Source organism: Abrus precatorius, unplaced genomic scaffold (assembly GCF_003935025.1).
Source record: "Abrus precatorius isolate BTA unplaced genomic scaffold, Abrus_2018 Scaffold4, whole genome shotgun sequence".
Taxonomy (NCBI): domain Eukaryota; kingdom Viridiplantae; phylum Streptophyta; class Magnoliopsida; order Fabales; family Fabaceae; genus Abrus; species Abrus precatorius.
Window position 1 is genome coordinate 954,155 of NW_020874384.1, and position 20,254 is coordinate 974,408.

The 20,254-nt window shown below is 31.8% G+C and overlaps 4 protein-coding genes and 1 long non-coding RNA gene across 6 annotated transcripts; 1 reads left to right on the top strand and 4 right to left on the bottom strand.

Annotated features, from left to right (window-relative positions):
• Window positions 1–819: 819 nt before the first annotated feature.
• Window positions 820–1,239, bottom strand: LOC113865120 (translation initiation factor IF-1, chloroplastic). The gene has a single exon (XM_027499494.1). It carries the CDS (start codon window positions 1,237–1,239, stop codon window positions 820–822), a length of 420 nt encoding a protein of 139 aa, XP_027355295.1.
• A 681-nt stretch (window positions 1,240–1,920) lies between these two features.
• Window positions 1,921–7,511, bottom strand: LOC113865278 (probable ubiquitin-conjugating enzyme E2 26). 2 transcript variants are annotated; one of them, XM_027499721.1, is made up of 8 exons: window positions 7,185–7,511; window positions 6,989–7,097; window positions 5,622–5,768; window positions 4,384–5,535; window positions 4,243–4,306; window positions 3,718–3,857; window positions 3,313–3,624; window positions 1,921–2,463 (listed from the first exon to the last, which is right to left on the bottom strand). In XM_027499721.1, the coding sequence occupies exons 2-8, from the start codon at window positions 7,058–7,060 to the stop codon at window positions 2,161–2,163; spliced, it is 2,190 nt and encodes a 729-aa protein (XP_027355522.1). In that variant the 5' UTR covers window positions 7,061–7,097; window positions 7,185–7,511; the 3' UTR covers window positions 1,921–2,160. The 2 variants fall into 2 exon arrangements, with proteins under 2 accessions (XP_027355522.1, XP_027355523.1); XM_027499722.1 differs by having other exon boundaries at window positions 5,622–5,719; window positions 6,989–7,241.
• A 5,729-nt stretch (window positions 7,512–13,240) lies between these two features.
• LOC113864790 lies at window positions 13,241–13,892 on the top strand. Its single transcript, XR_003504920.1, has 2 exons — window positions 13,241–13,550; window positions 13,694–13,892. It is a non-coding gene; the product is annotated as an uncharacterized LOC113864790 (long non-coding RNA).
• A 149-nt stretch (window positions 13,893–14,041) lies between these two features.
• On the bottom strand, window positions 14,042–16,949 carry LOC113864789 (cytochrome c oxidase copper chaperone 1-like). The gene is made up of 2 exons (XM_027498901.1): window positions 16,844–16,949; window positions 14,042–15,936 (listed from the first exon to the last, which is right to left on the bottom strand). The coding sequence occupies exon 2, from the start codon at window positions 15,876–15,878 to the stop codon at window positions 15,636–15,638; it is 243 nt and encodes an 80-aa protein (XP_027354702.1). The 5' UTR covers window positions 15,879–15,936; window positions 16,844–16,949; the 3' UTR covers window positions 14,042–15,635.
• Window positions 16,950–18,119: 1,170 nt separating this feature from the next.
• LOC113865619 lies at window positions 18,120–19,738 on the bottom strand. Its single transcript, XM_027500305.1, has one exon. The coding sequence runs from the start codon at window positions 19,129–19,131 to the stop codon at window positions 18,697–18,699; it is 435 nt and encodes a 144-aa protein (XP_027356106.1). The 5' UTR covers window positions 19,132–19,738; the 3' UTR covers window positions 18,120–18,696.
• Between the last annotated feature and the right edge of the window lie 516 nt (window positions 19,739–20,254).

The window sequence follows — 20,254 nt, forward strand, 5'->3', positions numbered from 1 at the left end:
CAACTGCAATGACATATGATTCAGGGACTAACGAGGCACAATGAATGGTGCAAGGAACCGTGACAACTTAAAAAGAAAGTGTGGTGGACATGAAGAGTGGTAGAAAGTTTGGATCCATGGCGATAACAGTTACCACCAATTCTTTGAATTGTCCACAATCATACCCGAGATTCTCAAACGCGAAGGGAAGATGTTTCCCTAGCAATTTCTGGTTCATGTAGCAGTTAAATTCATCCTAAATAGAGACTGGAGATCATGATAAGAACCTTGAGAGAACCATGCTATAAAGGCTAGCCATTGTAGTTAGAGAGTTCATGACCTTATAAATCCCACGTTAGAATCTCATACTTCAAATGCGACTAAGTCTTTACCTTGCAATTAGATCCTAAGTTGTAGACCAAAAACTAGCCTATTCTACCTCTTTCAGTCAATATAGAGTCGTAAAACGTCTTTATATCCATAACACCAAAAACAATGGACTAGGAAATATACCAATCTTATATTGCAAATGAATGAACTTTTTCAAAATAAGAATTTTATAAAACCTGAAAGACTAGAATGAGGACGAGAATTATCCAAAAAGGGAAAAAAAATTACGCAATTGAAGCATGAACACATGAATGGAAGCCAAAATCTAATGCAAACTACAAAAACTACCACCAATTAAAAGAAGAAATTGAGATTAAAAAATAAAAACAAGAGAAATTAAACGAAAAAAATTATAAAAACTCCTTAAATAAATAATGCGAAGCATTTTGTTTTACATGATTGTGTCAGTCGTTTTGACAAACACGTGAGGGAGGCGACCGTGGGGATAGGCTAAGAGGGGGTGCTGGTTCGGAGCCTATAAACGATGCGTCCTTTGGAGGAGTCGTAGCGACTTACCTCGACTCTGACTCTGTCGCCGGGAAGGATCCTAACGTAGTTTTTTCGGATTTTGCCGGAGATGTAGCCGAGGATCATGTCCTGGTTGTCGAGGCGCACGCGGAACATGCCGTTGGGGAGGGACTCGATGATGAGGCCTTCGTGGACCCACTTTTGTTCGTCGGACTTGTCGGGTTTGGCGGCGGGAGAGAGGGTGGTTGGCGGAGGGTGAAGCGGAGGAGGGCGGAGGAAGGAGTGGGTGAGAGGGGAAGTGAGAGTGAACGGGGAATATTGGGTGCGTTTGGATGAGAGAAGAGGATGGTGATGATGATGAAGGATTGGGGTGTGGAGTGAGAAGGATAATGAAGGGAGCATATCTCTCTGTTGTGTAGTGTAAGATTGGGTGTTGTGTTTTGCAGACAACAAGAAGCTTTGAAGTTTGGCAGACTGTAAGGGATTGGTGGTGTTCAGGGAAATGGGACTTCTGCTGGGATAAGGTTATTAGTTTTACAATCTTCAAAATTTTGTAAAATTTCTTTTTATGAATTTTTTTTTTATCAAATTCCTCTGTATATGAGTGTTTTGTTAGTTTTTGTATTATTTTGTATTTGATTTTATATAAATATAATAATTTTTATTTATTGATTAAAATAAATTAAATAAATAAAAAGACAATTTAGTAATTAATTTTTTATAAAAATTCATTTAAAAAAGTAAAAATAAGGAACCACATGGTAAAAAAAATTACGATTTTTTTAGAGAATAAAACTTTAGCTTAACATGAAAATCTATAAAGTTTGTGATGTTTGCTTAATTCCGGTCTACATGTTTTATCTACTCACCAAGAAAATCTATGAAGTCTGTAATGTTTCCTTAATTATAATATGTGAAAACATAATATAAATTCTTATAGCGGCGACAACAATGTGCATTGTAGTGACTACAATATCTGCAATCGCATTAACCGCAACTGCGACCGCACACTGAGAACAAGTAATAATCAACTGGCTCATTTCATATGCTGGTACCCCCAACATACTGGTTTACCAATGCGAGAGATGAGCGTCAAAACACACAGGCCAAAATAAAATGAACGAGGGTCTTATGGAATATCCTAACAATGCATTGATTACTCATCTGCAAATATATACAATATCCAGAATTATGTGCATGTAATGTTCATGAAGAGAAGATATTCTACAACGAGTTCAACAATTAACAAAAGGAACATAAACCTGCTATCAGCTGTATAAATTAAATGTACTAAAATCCTTTATCAAGTCTCAAAATTTAGGTTCATTGAGAAATTGTAGCAGCCATAGGCAATTCACCCAATGACTGTTTCCCTGCAGCTGATGGAGACAAGAATTTCTCACAGTCCTTAGCTCCGATGTGCGTAAACACTCCAACAAGCATATCCACATGTGCAGCTAAAGATATCTTAAACTGCCTGGAGCAGCTCTTGTCACCCTGATCAACATCCTGAACCCCACCTTTGACCAAACAGCCAACCTGAGCACCATCCATGTATGCTTTACATGCCACCAGAATGTCATGAGCTCGGCTGCAGAAGTGTCCCACAACAAAATCCTCAAAATTCTGAAAACAAAAAACAACCAAGGTCAACTTTTTAATCCAAAAACAGAAGACAGTTACAAGTGAGGCTAATTAAAAGATTATAAATATGTTGATGATGAATGTGCATTTAACCACCGATGCACCAAGTTCTTCCCGAATAACAATGCAATAAACTGATGCAATGTGTGTAATATGGAATTCACTGCATGAGAAGATATTTCAAAATCGCATGGACGTGCATCATTATTGATGATTTGCAATAGTACTTAAATTTCCACAACACACAAAATACCAAGGTATTTGTAAAGCCTAAATGATTTGGATGCAGAGACACAGGTTCTCTGAAGCAAGGCATGTATTTCATGAAAACAAAATCATGCTTTCCAATGCACATTAGGTCTTATATTAGGTCTTATATTCTCTCAATAATTGAACTTCTTGTTCAGCATAGGAAAGAAAAATAGAAAGACCTAATGAGAAAGCAACAAACTATATTGCCAAATTGTGTGCAGAGGTTTAGTATGTTTATAGCCTATTCTGAAGTATCTTGATTAATGCAGCTAAATTATGTGGACAAAGCTCTATGACAATATCTCAACTAAGTGCTAATGGAAGTATATATCCTTCTAATATACTTCAAAAGGACTGAATCAAAATCCTCAGAGTTGTTTGCTTATATTTGCTCTCTTCATTGTTCTAAAATGTTATATTTGTTTCCTAATGTAGCTTGCCAACCCGCACAACAGGAGCATTCCTAGGCATTACTTCCTTGAGGAGCTATGAATGAACACAACAAAGCACATTTTTTCAAACAATATACCTTGCTTGATATATATAGAAACAAACCAAGAGAAATTTCAAAAATCAAACCTTTGGTGGCCTCCTTATTATATACACCATTGTCCTCAATGATAGGATGAATATTTCCTCATTATACTGCAGGGATCTCATTTCACCAGCTGCTGAGCCACTCAGACGTGCATATCCAGGCTCATTAAAGTAAGGCTTTGTATTCAAGATTAGACCCTGTATAGAGACTAGAACCTGTAAAATTGTTGAAACACCTGGAAGCCACTTCTCATTCTTATGGCCAGACCAGGTGTTAAGCAGACTAAGGCAAACTTTGCCACAATTGTATAAGTTTGGGTTGAGCCTAAGCCCACCAGAGTGGTAGTGGACTTGCTGCATTGAAAAATGTCCCTTGTGTTAAAACTTGAAAATAAAAAGAGTGAACATAAATAATGCAAGTCAAATACTGCATCATAAACCACATACCGGGGGTACATTGGGATAGTCACCGGGGAAGAAAACATCAAAAAAGAAAAGACCATCATGATAAGGAGTTCCCTCTGCTCCAATAATCACAGCCCTTAAAAGATCAAGTCTTGATTCATAAACTCTGACAAATATTGAATCTGTTGAAGATAAAAAAAAATGTTAAAGAAACAGAGAGAGATTGAACAAAAACCCTGTGACACACTGCTCATTAAGATATTCAAAACATAATTTACAGCTATTTCTAACTTCCAATTTCAGAATAAGTGTCTGGACTGCACCAAGGGAAAGAATGCCAAGCAGCTTTCCATTAGGATAGATATATATATTTTAAGAAAATGCAACCATGCAGATGGTCTTTGGATTTGACAAGTACCCGCTTAGCATATTAAATGGAGACAATCATACAATACAGATCCACAAGCTTGAAAACGGAAATCAAATATGAAAGTGACATGAGATGATGAAAAGGAAAATATTTTTGCCAATCTATAACAAGAATACTAAACAAACAAACAAACTCACCAGGCAAATCCTTCTCTAATAACTTCCACTCTTCCTGGATTCTTTTAGGCCAATTCTTTGAATGCTGTTCAGGAAATAAACTGACAGTGAACCTAAATAATAAAGCTTAAAAGAGAAAATAAAAAGCATTAAAAAGATTACCTGATTCATGGAAGAATTAGCATGAACAAAGTAATGGTCTGAAGTGTCTTCAATGGTGTCAAATTGTTTGAAGTTTAGAAATTTCCTCAGAATTTCATCCCTGGCTTCATCAGATATTGTCACAACAGTACTATCTGCAGTTGTTCCATTACTTCCATGCTTTGCAGAATTATGAACCCAAGAGTTATCAAGCACTTGCTCCGATTGGGCATGAAGCGGAACAAAGGGATCAAAAAAGCTTGAATTTGCTGTATAACTAGGTAATGACTGAAAATGAATAGTATTCTTCAACCACCAATCGTTAATAAATTCAATTCCCGCAAAATTCAACGATCCATCAACAGGTCCAATGAAATTTGAATGATATGAACTGCTACTTCCCGCTGCTTTATTTGAATTTGAATTTTCAAAATGTCCCCAATTTGGTGCCTTGCCTCCATGTGGCAGCTGCTTGGCCTCCAAATTGTTTCCAAAGCCATGGTTAGCTAAAGAAGTACAAACAATATTTGGTTTCTTTTTACTTTCAGAAGGTCCTAAACACAAATTAGATTTAGATGATTCCACTCCTAATGCCATCTTTAACTTATGCCTCCTGTGTTGTGAGGCATTAGGTTTCTTCCTCGTCAGGGCAGTTTGAGAAAAGAACGGCGGAGAAGATAACTCTTTTCCAGAAGGGTGCTTAATAGCATCCATTTTGATTTGCAAACTAGAACTACCTGCTGAAGGTCCTTGGATTTCAGGGTTGGTATGCAGTAATGACAATGAAGGCTGGGATGAGTCAGTACCATGAGAAATTTCAACATCAGATTGAGTATGAGACCAAGGATACAATGAATCATGATTGGTCTTCTGTGAACCTAGATCATAGTCTGCTAACCAAGGAATGGGTGCCTCAATTCCAGGAGGTATATCCACATTATCAAAATGTGCCTGTAGTAAAGCATAGTGATCTACATCCATGTAATCATCAATAAAAAGATCAGGATATTCATCGTCATTGTCATCATCATAATCAAATGAATGGTCAGAACCATGGCCATCAACATTGAGTAAATCATCTGATACTGGTGTATAACCATTGGAAGACTCAACCTTGCTACCTGGTCCAGATTTATCCATAACAGTAGGACAAAATCTATCATCAAACACTTCCTGAAAAAATTCATGCAAAGTGTCAGTCTTTTAATATGTTGGAAAAGATAACACCAATCATCTGCAAGAAAGTATAAATCCTATACCATAAATTGATGATCATCATAACCATCATGAATGGATTCAATCATCTTCCCCTTGTTACGGTAAGCTTTACCCACATTTTCACCAACTAACGCTAAATCTGGAGAGCCATCCTCATCGTCAATATCAATCACATCATGAAAAATGGCCTGCAAAAGTAAAATATGATTAATATATCTGAGTCTGAGTAAGGAAAACACAAGCTCATAAAGACATCATTTAATCATAGAAAAAAAACAAGAAAGCAGAGTGAATTAGATCAAAGAGAACAATTGTGCTTTTGAAATATATGTCAAGGAAATACTGATATAATCCAATCAATTCAGTCAATTTGAATATATCCAAGTCAAAATTAGGAAAGAAAGCAACACTATTCAAAATTTATGATACGATGAAGACAACAAAATGTTCATCAGCAACAGAGAAGAATCAAACTGCTCAACTTGGAATTGCAATCAGGAGACATCTGTTCATAGATGAAGACTTTAATGACCTCAGCATTGATGACAAATCATTAATGTTAAGCCTACTGAGCGTTACCAATTGAAAACAACCTAACTTAAACAATAAAGATGGCTTTGCACATAATAATACCAGCAAAATTTCAGAAAAAAAGAAAAGAAAGAGAAATGATAGACAGAAAAAAATAATAAAAAAATTTAATTATTTTTCATGCTTGTTAATTCTTGGATTGGTGAGAACCCAACCACTTCATTCCATCCAACAATAGAATAATCCTGTCAAAGTTCTTGCTGTTTTTCTTTTTCTGACTACATAGCTCGCAAAAAAGAAAAAAAGAAGATACGATCACAACTACAATGATGATATCCAATCTTAGCTAAATTCCTAACCGATGTACCAAAAAAAAAATCGCTACTTCAACTACTCTTGGTAACAACAGTGTAACCATCAATAAAAACCCGAAATTAATATCTCAAAAAAACATGAAATAATTTTATTTATAAAAAAAAAATGGCACCAAAGCGCACTAAGCTGTGCAGTTTCCAAAGAAAAATTCACACACAAAATTACAATGCTGCAATCAAAACACCGTCCATTCACTGAATTTTCAACCAACTTCAACACCCCACTCCTCCGACACAAGACAAACAAAGCTCATAGCATGCAAGCAAAAAACTTCAGAGTCCATGGAATGCCTGCGACGACGACATCAAAAAGACTTCAAAAGCAAAACGCGATCATCTCCCAAGCCCCAAATTAAAAGAGAACAAAAAAAAAGTTTAAAAAATCAAAAGTTCAGAACTTAGCAAAGAATAAAGAAAGTAAAACAAAAACAACAAATCGTTAGCAAAGAGAATACTAAATTAAATTTAAAAAAAAATCACGGAGGATACTGAGATTAAGATACCTCTTTCTGCTTCATCAAATTGAGAGGGTTATGCGACGTTTGAGGCGGAATCTCGATCACATCAGGGTCCATGAACCGATGGGAACTGCTTCCAGAATATACTATTCCTCTGCGAAAAGAACAAGAGTGTTTTCATGCAGAGAATTGGAGATAGAGAAGAAAACAACAAACACGGAGAGAGAAATAGAGTGATGACTTGGAACTCCGAAACGAATGAGTGGAAGCGGTGACCGTTCAATGGATGGGTTCATAGAGCAATGAAGTGAGAGGAATAATCAGGAAATTGTGTGTTTGGGCAAACAGAGAGAGAATTAGAAATGTGAAATGAAGAAAAAGGTTTTTGTGACAAAGGGTTCGCGCCTTGTCATGGAGAACATAAGCATGGGTTGCGACGACACCGTCTCTGTTCTGTGCTTCGCTTTTAACGTAAAAGAACGCGCTTTTTCTCAATTTTACCGTTTTGCCACTTCGGTTAAGACCAAAGAGTGTGTGTGTCAGCAAGCCCGTTCCTCTGCCTTCGGTTTTAGCTTTCTCTCTCTTTCATTCACCAATCAAAACAAAACTGCTTTCTTCATTATCTTCATTATTACTTTTTGTTCTGTTCTTCAATTTTAGCAGAATATGTGCTAAGTTTCATAAACGGTGGGTTTTATGTTATTTTGCAAAAATATTTTTATTAAAAAAGGTGTTCAAAATTGAATAACTCATTAATTTCCAATATATTAACTTTAACTTTAAAAATAAAAATTTTATTATCTTAATACATACATTTTATGAATGTAGTCTTCCTAAATTAACTAAGCTAATAAATTTTTTCTCTTGTGGAAAAGAGAGTCAAAGGAAAAAACCATTTAAAACACTTTTGTGAATTTCAAATTTTATATTTTTATCTTCTTCTATTTTTCATCTCTAAATAATTAAAAGGTTTATGTAAAAAAAATAAATTATTTTAAACGAATTGCTTTAAATGTTTCAATTTTTAATATTAAAATAAAAAAAAGAGCTACTTTCCTTCTAAATCCTTTTTTTTATTGAATTTGTATAATTATTAAATACAAGCAAAAGAGGATAATAAATGTTAGGAGTTAAAATAATTAATTGTAATGAATTCATTAAAGATAGATATTGAATGTAATTTGTCTCTTTAGCTAATATTTATTATTTAATTTAGTTTCACAGTTTGAAAGGAGCATATTAAGGGACGGTTGAGATTGTCTGAAGGAAGATGCTACAAATTACAAGGATTGAGTAGCCCATGGTTTTGTGTTGACCCAAATCACAAGTTACCAGCCATTGATTTGAATGTGAACGGTGGAGATGAAAACTGTGATGGGGCATAGAAAGTGCAATTGTTTTTAATTTTGGTATAAAGTATATTTGTTTGTTTGTGTTTCTCTTAGTGTTCTGTTTGGAAAGGTGTTATTATATTTTGAATTTATTTGTAACAGTCCAGTAGGTGGGGCCCAATATATGTGAGATATGGGAAAAGGAAAATAATAATAATAAAAAATGTTAAGAAAAACGTAAATTCAAGAAACGTGAGAACAACGTGAAATGAGAGCGAAATTGTGTATAAAATTTTAATTCATTATTTTATATAAAATATTATATTTTATGTGTATTTTGTTATATTCTTAGGATTTAATTTGAATTTAATTTCATATTAATTATCAAGCAATAAATAAATAAATTTATATAAACAAACAAGTTTCTATCTTCAATTTAAGATTATAGATTTGAACTCTATTTTATTTGCTTTTTTTTAATTATCGTGTGTATTATGTAATTTACATATAACTAAATAAAATTATTACAACACTGTGATAAAATTATAGCATTAAAAAATAAAAATATTTATTTATATATAAAAATTAAGCTTTTAATATGCTCTAATAATTTTTTGTTAAAATAATAATAATATATTATTTTATTATAATTATTTCATTATAAATTCTAAAAATTAATTTGTATTTAAATAAATCTATTTATAACTGATCAGTTATTGTTGTATTATTACATATTTCAAAATATTTTTTATTCATTTATTTTAATATTTTATAATATAATTACCACGATGAATTTTTTTTATTAACACGATAAACGTATATTAAATAAAATTTTCATCTATAATTTGTAATTGCAATACCTATTTTAATTTTATGTGAATATATAACAAAAAATAATAACTGATAGGTTATTGATAAATTTATAAAATAAATCAGCAATAGGATTGATTGTATGAATTTGTCTTTATAAATACAAATATCCAATAATCATTTTCCATGTTGGAACCTATTTTGGGGTCTACACTGTTTTGCCCAATTCAACAAAACTTGACCCAATATATCCCTCTAATTTTAAATATAGATTTACTTGTATCCTAACTTGATACCAAACATGTTATAAATCACAGTTTTGGGTGGCATGAATTTAGGGAAACATATTCTTATTCTTCACCAATGATTTGTCATCTTTCATGTTAAGTTAGAATCTTTTATTTATTATTTAATTAAATTAAATTATTATTTTTACCTACTTAATACTAACTAGTTGTTTTACTTGATTGTTGTCTAACATGTTCAAATTATGGGTGACTTCTCTGTGAATACAGGATGACTTCTTTCATTTAGGGATAACACCTAAATTTGAAAATGAAAAAAAAAATCTTTAAAAGTTTATTCATGTTAAAATTAATTAAATCAAAACATGTTTTTTTATTCTTAACAATATATTTAAATCCTCACACAATATATTGACATATTAGATATTTTCCAGACCCTCTATTGTATCAAAGGCTGCAGCATAGTACAATTTATGGATTCCTTCCAAATTGAGCATAATCTTAATAATTCAGTGCTGGGACTCAAACTATGTGGCAAACAAATTATAATCATGATAAGTTAGAACAATGCAATTCAAATCACAAATAAACTGAGTCTAGTGTTCAGATTTCAGCACTTATCTGGCATATATATGACATCCCCTTCAACAGGACAAGCCAAAATCAAGCACAAGTAGTAAAATGGGTCTTCCCCTTCTTGGATTGTGTTTACACAAATCAAGTGGGCAAGTACTCTGGCAACTCTAACAAGAACAACATCATGGATAAAGCCAAGGACAGCAAAAAACAAAGATGGAAAGATTACATAAGGTTGAGCACTCAAATGAATCTTAATGAAGATAATATATTTTTTATAATCAGTTTAAATATGAAAAAAGAAAGAAATAAATTTTAATGGAAGAGAAAAATACATTATTTGATTCAAAAATAATAAGCAAATGTCATAATACTAGAAAAAACAGAGAAAGGTCATAAGAACAGTCAATTACCTTGAGGCAGAGGCATCATTCATAACTTGGTAGCATTCAGCAACTTTCCTCTGACTACAGCTTTTTCTTGTCTCTCACTCCTATCTCCATCATATCTTATTCTCTCTGCGGCTTTCTAGTATGCAGAGAATATGTACTGGGAAATAGAAATAAACCACAAAAATCGAAATGTTGGTTGTGAGAAATTATTTTCTAAAACAAAATTATATATTTTTTATTCAGAGAAATGAAAAAATATATGTAATAACACGAATAATATCACTGAAAAAGAAAGAAAAACAAATAATTTATTCTATTATAAAATTATCAAAATTTTCTCTTTTTTAATTATTGTTGTTTTATAAATAATTAATTAAAGATAAATGTTAAATAATATCTTAAAGACATTACTTTAATTAATTAAATTTAGGAAATTAAAATTGAGAAACTATTAATACATTTTTTTATAGTTTTTAATATACTTTAATGTAATTTTTTATAATTTTATTTGTTTTTATATCAATCCTATTTAAAACTAATTAATAAATTTTTAATTGTTAATTAGTATTATTTAACAAAAAATAATATTTTTTATTATAATCCAACTTAAGGTAACATGCTTCGACTTAAAATTGACATGTGGTAGCAACTAAGTTAACTATGTTGGTTTTGGCCTCTTGAATTATATGATCCAGCTTAAGGTAAACTCTAAAATTACAGTATAATATAAATTGTAAAGTTTAACTTATTTGCTTGATTTTGAGATTAAAGTTATACGAAATTGTGGTCATAATGTTGAACAACAACATTGCGCAGGACAAGTTCAAGTAGATGGGCATGAGAGTAACAATTTAACTATAGAAACTTGTTGACATAAATTGAAAATAATTTATTTTGATAAGTTATATAAAAAATTATTAAAGCAAACTAAAAATAACCTATAAATATTGTAAATTATTTTCATAAGTTATATATAAATTATCTTAAATCGAGGGGTAGGCTCCAAGCACAGCAGGTAGAGTTGAAGAACTTAGTATCTATTGCTATCTTTGGTGTTTGGAAATAAAGTATTGGATTGTCAACTGTGATGTGAAATGAAATTTATGTTATTTTGTTTCATTTTATCCTTTGTAGTAAAGATCAAATATAGAATTGGTTTGACTCTTGTTACTGTTTATTTACTTTTGTCCGAATCCACTTGTTTAATTCTAATTTAATGATTTAAGAGTATTCTTATACTCTGTTCATGTTTTGTTTCAAATTAACTAAAAAATGGGGTTGCTGCTTAAGTTTGCTTGATTGTTTACAGATTTCCCCCTGGTTTGGACAGAAGCAAGAGTTAATGTGACCTGAAGCATTGGATTTCTATGGTGAAAATGACTTCTCATTCTTGCTTAAGAGGTGTTACATAGCCTTCATAAGTCTTCATTTTTTGTTTTTATAGCCTTCATAAGTCTTCATTTTTTGTTTTTGCTCTTTATATGTCAAGATTTTTGGTCTAAATTGATGAGTCTTTATCAGGTTAGTGATAAATCTATACACATAATGGTTTGACCCAGACCTTTAAGATTTAGTTTAATTTTTTTGTAAAAAGAAAAATTGATAATGTAGCCTGTGGCTTGGCCCTTTCCCATGGAACTTTGGATTTGGTAAACTATTAAAATTATCAAATATCAAGATTAACAAAAATTCAAAATCATGTTTTTTTAATAGTTAGAAGATTATTTTTTTAGACATAATTAAGTGTTTAGTCCTTTAAAATTTTGTAATTTCTTTATTTAATTCCTTATTTTTAATATTTTTCAAATGGCTCTTGCATAAACTATTTTGTTCTGTTTTTTATTTTTACATTTGGTACTTTTAATATCACAAAATTTTCATTTAGTCCCTCATTTTAGGATAACCAAATAAAAAGACCTCTCTCAAATAAAAAAAATCCATGATATTAGATGGGCTAAATAAAAAATTATAATATTTAGAGAAACCATATAAAAAATAAATCACAAGGAGACCATTTTGTAAAAAAGTATATTATGAAAAACTTGTTTAAAAAAATTAAAAACACAAATTTTTGAACATCTCAAATACTTAATTAAACCTATTTTTAAAATGAAATTGAAATAAATATTGACCATACAACCTAATACATGGGGGCAAATAGCTATATAAAAGAGCTTTTAATCGTATTCGGGTTGCATTGTACTCAGGATTACTGTAGTACTATTTATGCAAGAAATGGAATTGAAATGATCATCAAAATTCTCACCTTCTTAGGCATGCCTATACAGCAAAATTAACCCTTTCATTCCTACAAAATTCTAAGATAAATGCAATTTATTCTAAAACTACATCCACTTGATCAGAATAAATTGATAGTGACACTAAATTCTTGCATATCTAAACTTTAAACCCAAACACAAGAACCCATATTTTCCAGACAAGCTAAGCTCCTGATAGGAAATCTAAGGGACCATTTGGCTGAGACATCCTACCTATAGACACATATCTTCTGTAGAATAAGTATAATTGAAAAAGGAGATTGAAGAAGTAAAAAAGATGACAAAGAAAGAACATTGATTTCAAAGTAAATAATGTACTTTATAAATTATAATCAAGCAAAAATGATAGTAATGTATCAATTGTCATTATTTTTCAAAAGAGAAAGAAAGAAATTGAAACAAAAAGTCCTGGAATCTAAGAATATCTATATGCAATTGTCTCTCCCAATAACCAAATTAATTGACATTAGAGGCGCAAAAGGGGCCCACTCTCCATGATTAAATTCCTTCAGATAACATTCTCCAGAGGAATTCAGCAACCCCTCATAAGCCGTGTAAGGTCCACAATAAAAGAGAAACTCCAATCAATGCTATGTCTTTAGTAAATTATGCTCTTTCTTCCACTATAAATACTGGATCATGGTTCAATGCTTGAAGTCATAGCAGCGGCATACAAAGCTTTGAAATCTACAACCTAAGTTCATTTCTGGTTTTTTCAGAACCAAACATGTCAAGCACATGCGGCAACTGTGACTGCGCTGACAAGAGTCAGTGTGTGTAAGTGCTTTATTTCTTTTCTGAATTTATCTTGTACAGAAAAAAGCTACATAAATATAGTTCATGTTTCAATCACTCACCACAGAAAGCTTGAATGATGCCTATTAGATCTCTTATTTACTTAAGTTCTCATATGCTATGCTATTCACCAGGAAGGGAAACAACTATGGTGTTGACATCGTAGAGACTGAGAAGAGGTAAAAGTTTGTATTTGGTGTCCCTTGTATATGATTATCTGTGCTTTGATGTCTCTAATCATTCCAGGACACATAATGCAAAGCCAGAAGATTAGACCAAGAAAAAAATGCTTATTATGTGTCTTCTTCTTTTTTTCTTCCAGCTACATCGAGACTGTTGTCATGGATGTTCCAGCTGCTGAGCATGATGGGAAGTGCAAGTGTGGTACTAGCTGCGCTTGTGTGAACTGCACCTGTGCCCATTAAGGAAAATATGAACATGTATTGGCCATGTGTTTGGCAATATAAATCTCCTAATAATGTAACATCTACTGAACAATAAATGTGTGTGCTGTTATCCTACTTCAGGTCTGTATAAGTGATGCACTCTGAATCTGAATCATGCTCAGTTCCTGTCATAATTATGTAACAGCCATGGCTGTGGCATTCCATGGTTAAATAAACTAAAATAAGTATAATCCTGTTTAACAATCTCTTTTTGTGCTGCTATGAACACTATCATCTTCATCGGCATAAAGCTTTTATACACATAAAAAAAGACAAATTTTGGAAGAAAAATAGTGATCACAGGAATGAAATCTATTCAATGTCAAGGTGAATGGACATGACACTTAACTGTTCAGACTTCAGAAAGTCGATAGTAAGTGTAGATGTAAAGATAATAAAAAGAGTAGCACTTCTTTGCGGGTGCTGTTTGTTTATCATCTCCATATCTATACTCATTTGTATCTTGCAGATTCACATTGCCTGAACTTAGAGACAAATTGAATTAGTTTGTTAAAAACATGGGTAAAAAAAACACCAATATACTATCAGGTGAAATTGGCCACAGAAATCACCCGATGCTATTAAATTTGGTTAAAAAATTTTGCAAAAATAATATTTCATTTAATAATATTTTTTGAAGTTCTTTTACGTCCCCTTCTACTCCTCTTCACAAGACTAAAATCTATGCAATTTGCTCTTCTCATTATTCCTCCAATGACCTCCGTACATGTTCAAACTATTTTAGTCGATTTTCTGTCATCTTCTCTTCAATTAAATATCTTCTTACATAAATTCATTTGTTATTTCTTTATTTCTTTTTTTTTTTGTGATTACATATTCATTTTAAGATTTTTATTTTTGCAACTCTTTTCTTTTTCTTCTTGTTCCATTCCTTTAAAGCCCAAATAGACTACTATAGAAGATAATTAATCATATAATAGTACAATAAAACTCCCCTTTAAGCTTAATTGGTATCAATTAGAAGAAAAGAAAAAAATTGTATTTCTTGATTGCAAAATAATAGAAAATCAGAGAGATATCTCTTTTCCGAAGGTTTTTCCTTATTTAAGTCATTGACTCCCTAACTAACTAACTACTCACTCCAACTATTAATAACTAATTTTCTCTCCACTCTCTCTTAACTCGTAGTGCAGTTGCTAATGCACAAATTTTATAATATTCAGCCTATATTGCCCATCCAATATACACTTGCAATACCCATCTAAAGACACTCAGTTAGATATCTATGCATCATGATTTACTCTATTGCTCCAGCGCAATTTGGTTCAAGTTTCAGAACAAAGCATTGTAAACCTTGCTCCATATTCTAGTGCAGCACATAACCACAAAAGCATTGAGGGAGAAAACAATAAGAAACAATGACAATTCCTGCACCTTTAAATTTCTTTAATAACTATGCTTACTAGTCGCTCTTAATGAGAAGGGACAAACAAGAAAAAGTGGAGGAAAAAATGGGTAAGGAAATTTCTGCCAACCAATTGATTTGAGTAAAATAAATAAATAACTGCTACACTCCACAACATAAACTAAAGCGCAGCTAGCAAGTGAAAGCATAAAAGTTTGTATTTTAATTTAAATATTTCAGTCTCAACAAAACTAACGGGGTAGTACCTGCTGAATCACAGAGCTAGAAGTTAATAAATTATGAATTGCATGTTGCAATCAATTTCACTATATTTATTCAAAATTTCAACAATCAACCTGAAAACTGTGTTCCAAAATGTTTATCAATTTCATAAAATCAATTGAGTTATTCTACTAATTTATTTATTTTTTCTCTTTTTCCTCATCACCAACTCAAACATTGAATCCCTCAGCACGGAGGCACAGACGGTGAGCCTCAATCCATTTTGCACAAGCTGCTTCACCATGCTCCACTATGCATTCATCTCGCAACCTTTTAGTGTCAGGGCAAGCACAGCAGATTTTCTTCTTAGGCTTTGAATCCGCACCAGTTGCTACGGTAACTGAACATTCATTTTTCTGTGACCCTTGTAAGGTCGAGGCAGGGGATGCAGTTTGCAGTTGCACACCACTCATTGTAATCCTCCAAAGAATGAAACAGTAATACCGGAAAACAAGTGCAACTCAGACAGACCTGGGGCAAGAGAGGGGAGATTGAGAACACAAACAAACGAAAGTTATTTAGAAACAATTTGCCAGAGGGACACAAGCAAATATAATAAGCTTAAATAAACCTTAGTATAAGGGAATTTTTCATGCAAGACATATATCACTTCATTTTCAGCTGAACCAAACATAACCTTAAAATTCAGGAAGTTGCTATTCTACCCTAATGGATATGGCACACAAGACAAGTTATTAAGCACTTGTTGAATGGCGAATTTTTAATAAATGTTCAAAATTTTACACAATATAATGACTAGTAGCAAATGAAATGCTTGATGGATGCCATACACGAGAAAAATAAAAAGAACCACAGTTATGCATATACTTTATAACAAGACGAAGAGCTAGAAAAGAAATAAACCCCTTCGGACCACGTTTAGTGTATTTCTATCCAGTTCACCTTCCCCCATTAAAGTACTGAACTTTCCAATCTCACAAATAACCAATTGGCAGCGGATGGAACATCCACTTGAAATGGAAAAAAAAATTATAAAAAACGGAAATTAAATTTGTATATTATGACTGATCATCAAATACCAAAATACCCAATTTCTGAAAATAATTTGTAAATACACACATAAATCATAAGAATTCAACATTCGATGAACCAAGTCAAAGCATCAATTAATTACAAATTTCAACCCCCCCCCCCCGCCAAGAGAGGCTAAAAATCTAACCTTTTTTCTAATTCTGAATCTAGCACACAAATGGATTTGTAGAAAGTTTTGCATAAACTCGAGAAGAAGACAGGGAATGAAAAATTCAGCAGAAAGAGAGGTATAAAACGACGAGTTTGAAGAGGAGTTGAGATGGGTTTGTTACAGTGTAGAAGAAAGAAGAGAAATAGAAAAAGTGGGAGAAAGAAGAGAACTTACGATCCTCTGAGGTATGCAATGCACTGTAGTATCGGGGGCTTCTCTTGTTCTGCTATTCTAACTCTTCTAAAGAATAAGAAAGATGATTCTGGGGTTTTGTTACATCGTATTTAGGCATGCTGTCAATATAACAATGGTATTTTCCTTTTTTATTAATTAAGCTTTTGATTCTCACAAATTTATGATTTTTACATTTAATTCTATATAATGTTTTTAAGAAGCAGTATTTTATAATTCTTATTTTTTTATTTGATATTTTTAAATATTATAAATTTTTTTGTTTGATCTATTTAAATATCATATATTTTTAATTTAATTAAGAGACCATATTTTAAAAAAATTATCATCAATTTTTACATATAATTTATACATATTAATTGTTAAATAAAAGTATTTTAAAGAGAAGTTCGTGTAGAAGAAATTTTTTTATTAATACAAAAATAAATAAAATTTCTCTAATAAATGATAAATAATTTATACTTTTTATTTTTTTTAAATTATTTAAATTTTCTAAAATTGGAAAAGATTAATTATTTCTAACTTATAAAAGAAATTTTTTATTTAATTTTTTAAAATTTTCAATAGATAAGTTGTTTATAATTTATATAAAAAACTTTATTAATTTTATATTGATTATTTTTTATAAGAATTTTTCTAAAAATTTATTCAAATTATGTCATAATTTCTCTCAACTTTACGAATTTAAAATTTTTTATTATCGCTTTATCTTTTTCTTAAAGCATCTTCAAAAGAAATAAGTTATTTAATGTGGTTGAACACTAAATATGAATAACCCTTTAATCTGAACATTGAAGCCTTAATTCATCACTTAGAGGGACTAATTCGTTTTATTATCAATAAGTTGATTTCAAGTGAAATTGCTTGTAAAATTAAACTAAAATTAATTTTTATTAATTAAAAATCAAACTTTAAATGAATGGAATGAAATTGATGCAAACGATATGTTTTGTAATGTTTTATTTTATTTAAAACTAACATTTTCAAACAATATCAAAGATAAATGAGTTAAGCATTTTAGAGATAATATGACTTTGGAATATCAAAATCCTAGGCAATACATATAATTAAAAAGCTTTAAAAAGGAAGTAGAGAATAAACGTCATTGTCATATACTTATAATTTATTCTTTAAAAAGCTAATAAATTTATAAAAAAATGATGACTGCGAAATGAGAGCATCTGCTTTAGATAAAAGGAAAGGATAAAGAACAAATTAACATCATGAAAGACAACACTTGAAGTTCATATCCAAGAGAGAAAAATTCCTTGTTATCGTCTCCAAACTTGGAAATATGGTATTTTTCTTACCATAAAGATTCCACCTCCTTATTGATCAAATAACAATATGTCAATCAGACATATTTGCACTAATTTTATGGATGCAATACTGAAAAACTTGCACTAAAACTTACACAATTATGCCAAAACGGATGAGAGAAAAACAAATAGTACATTTTTTGAGGACACAAAGCAGAAATGAAGTATACGCTAATTACTCGAATTCCCAATTGAAACTGACTAATAAAGGAAAGTTGCAGAATTTGAGCATAGAATCTGTGCAACTCAGAACCAGAAAGTTGACCCAACAAGCTATTCCATCCTCTCTTCGAAAAAGATCAGAGCTTTAACAATGGTTCTATATTTATGTTGAGAATTCGAGCATTCACTAGGCCAATTGAATCCAAACATTTTTCTCAAACAAATGAGCTCTATTTATCCCTTTGAAATGCCCAAACAACTTGAGAGCCTGAAAATATTGGTTGCTTCCAACCAAAACCAAATCAATATTTTTTTGGACCATGTTTCCACAAGCACCAAAACTTGCAAATCAAACTAATCATATTTTTCTCTCCATGAATACACAAGAAAGAAGACCCATGAAATGGCCAATGCAAAGTCCCCAACAGCATGCCTAGGCCAGTCATATGCCAGATCTTCAAGCTTTCTCTCAAAGAAGAATCTCCACACTGCCATGGAAATGTGAAGCAGCACACACCCTTTTGCAAAGAAACTCTGAAATTCTCTATCCTTAACAAAGGCAACCATTAATAGAAGGAACCCAATTGTGAACAACAACAAGCCAGAGAAGGAATCAGAAGTCTGAATCAAAAGCTGATCATGTGGTGTTGACCCTTGAAGCTTGCTTGCAGTCTCAGGTCCATGGCCCAACACAGATATCTCTTTAGAATAGAATATCATCAAAGATCCACTAGTAAGAGCTATTGCTGAATGAAGAACACAGATAAGGGTAAACACCGAAGAAACCATTGATCCAACTTCACTTTAAAGGACTCAATTGAGCTTCTATACCTACAATGGTAGTTGAAATCTCTAGCACTACTTTCTAGTAGTGTAAGACATCCATGACCAATTCTGATGCTGGTTTGATGCACATGATGATCTATTAGACCCTTTCTAAGAGTTGAAAATTCAAATTTTCTACTTTCAATAAACAAAAACTGCAATTTTGCCTTAACAAATCTTCCAAACAAAGCTCAAGAAAACTTACAGAACCCTTTGAGTCAGAGATATTAGAGAGAGGCTGGAAAGTTGAATCCTAAATCATTGCCTATGAAGCTGCGAAGATCAAAAGATATGGAACAAAAAAAAAAAGTTTGAGGGTGAATAGGTCAATAGATCAGAAGGGTATATAAAGGGGTTACTGTTTCTACCTCAGGGTACTTACATAGGAACACGATTAATCTTCTAGATTGGATTTGTATAGGGATTAATGAAGCCACAAGAACATGTTGCTTCTTATGCCATAAATAGCACAGAAGTTGCTTCCACATTCCAAATCACATGCAAAAAAATGCCATTCTTTTCTCTGGTTGCTTCCATTTTTGTTCTGATAAACATTGAAAATGGAAAGAATAGCACTAATGGCCAATGGGGTCATGGAAATGGGTCTACATAACTATTGTTAAAAGATTATTCAATGCATTGTGTCATAATCTTCCGACTTTTGAACATGAAGGGGGGCCCATATGGAGTTACTCATTTTAGACTTGTGCCATCTAGAAACATTTGATTTTAGCTAAGGCTCTTTCATGTCTTAATATCATTTTTGGTTAATCGATATTTGGATAAGCATAGAAGCCACTTGATTCTTAATGTTTGATATTTTGTATTCATCATGTAAGTTGTTCATGACACAATAATTACGTAGGAGAATAGTAAGTTGTTGCACTAAGAATCAAAGGTGAAATGCAATAGGAAAATGTAGCTGACCCTTTTTGAATTCAAAGCTGGATTTCATATTTTTTTTTATTTTCTTGAAGTATGTAGAGCAAATTTCTTTCAACTAGATTCATTCAAATTTCTTTAAAATAATAAATTCCACAGTACCTCTTTATTGTGGCATCTTTGCTTTGATGGCAATATTGATATT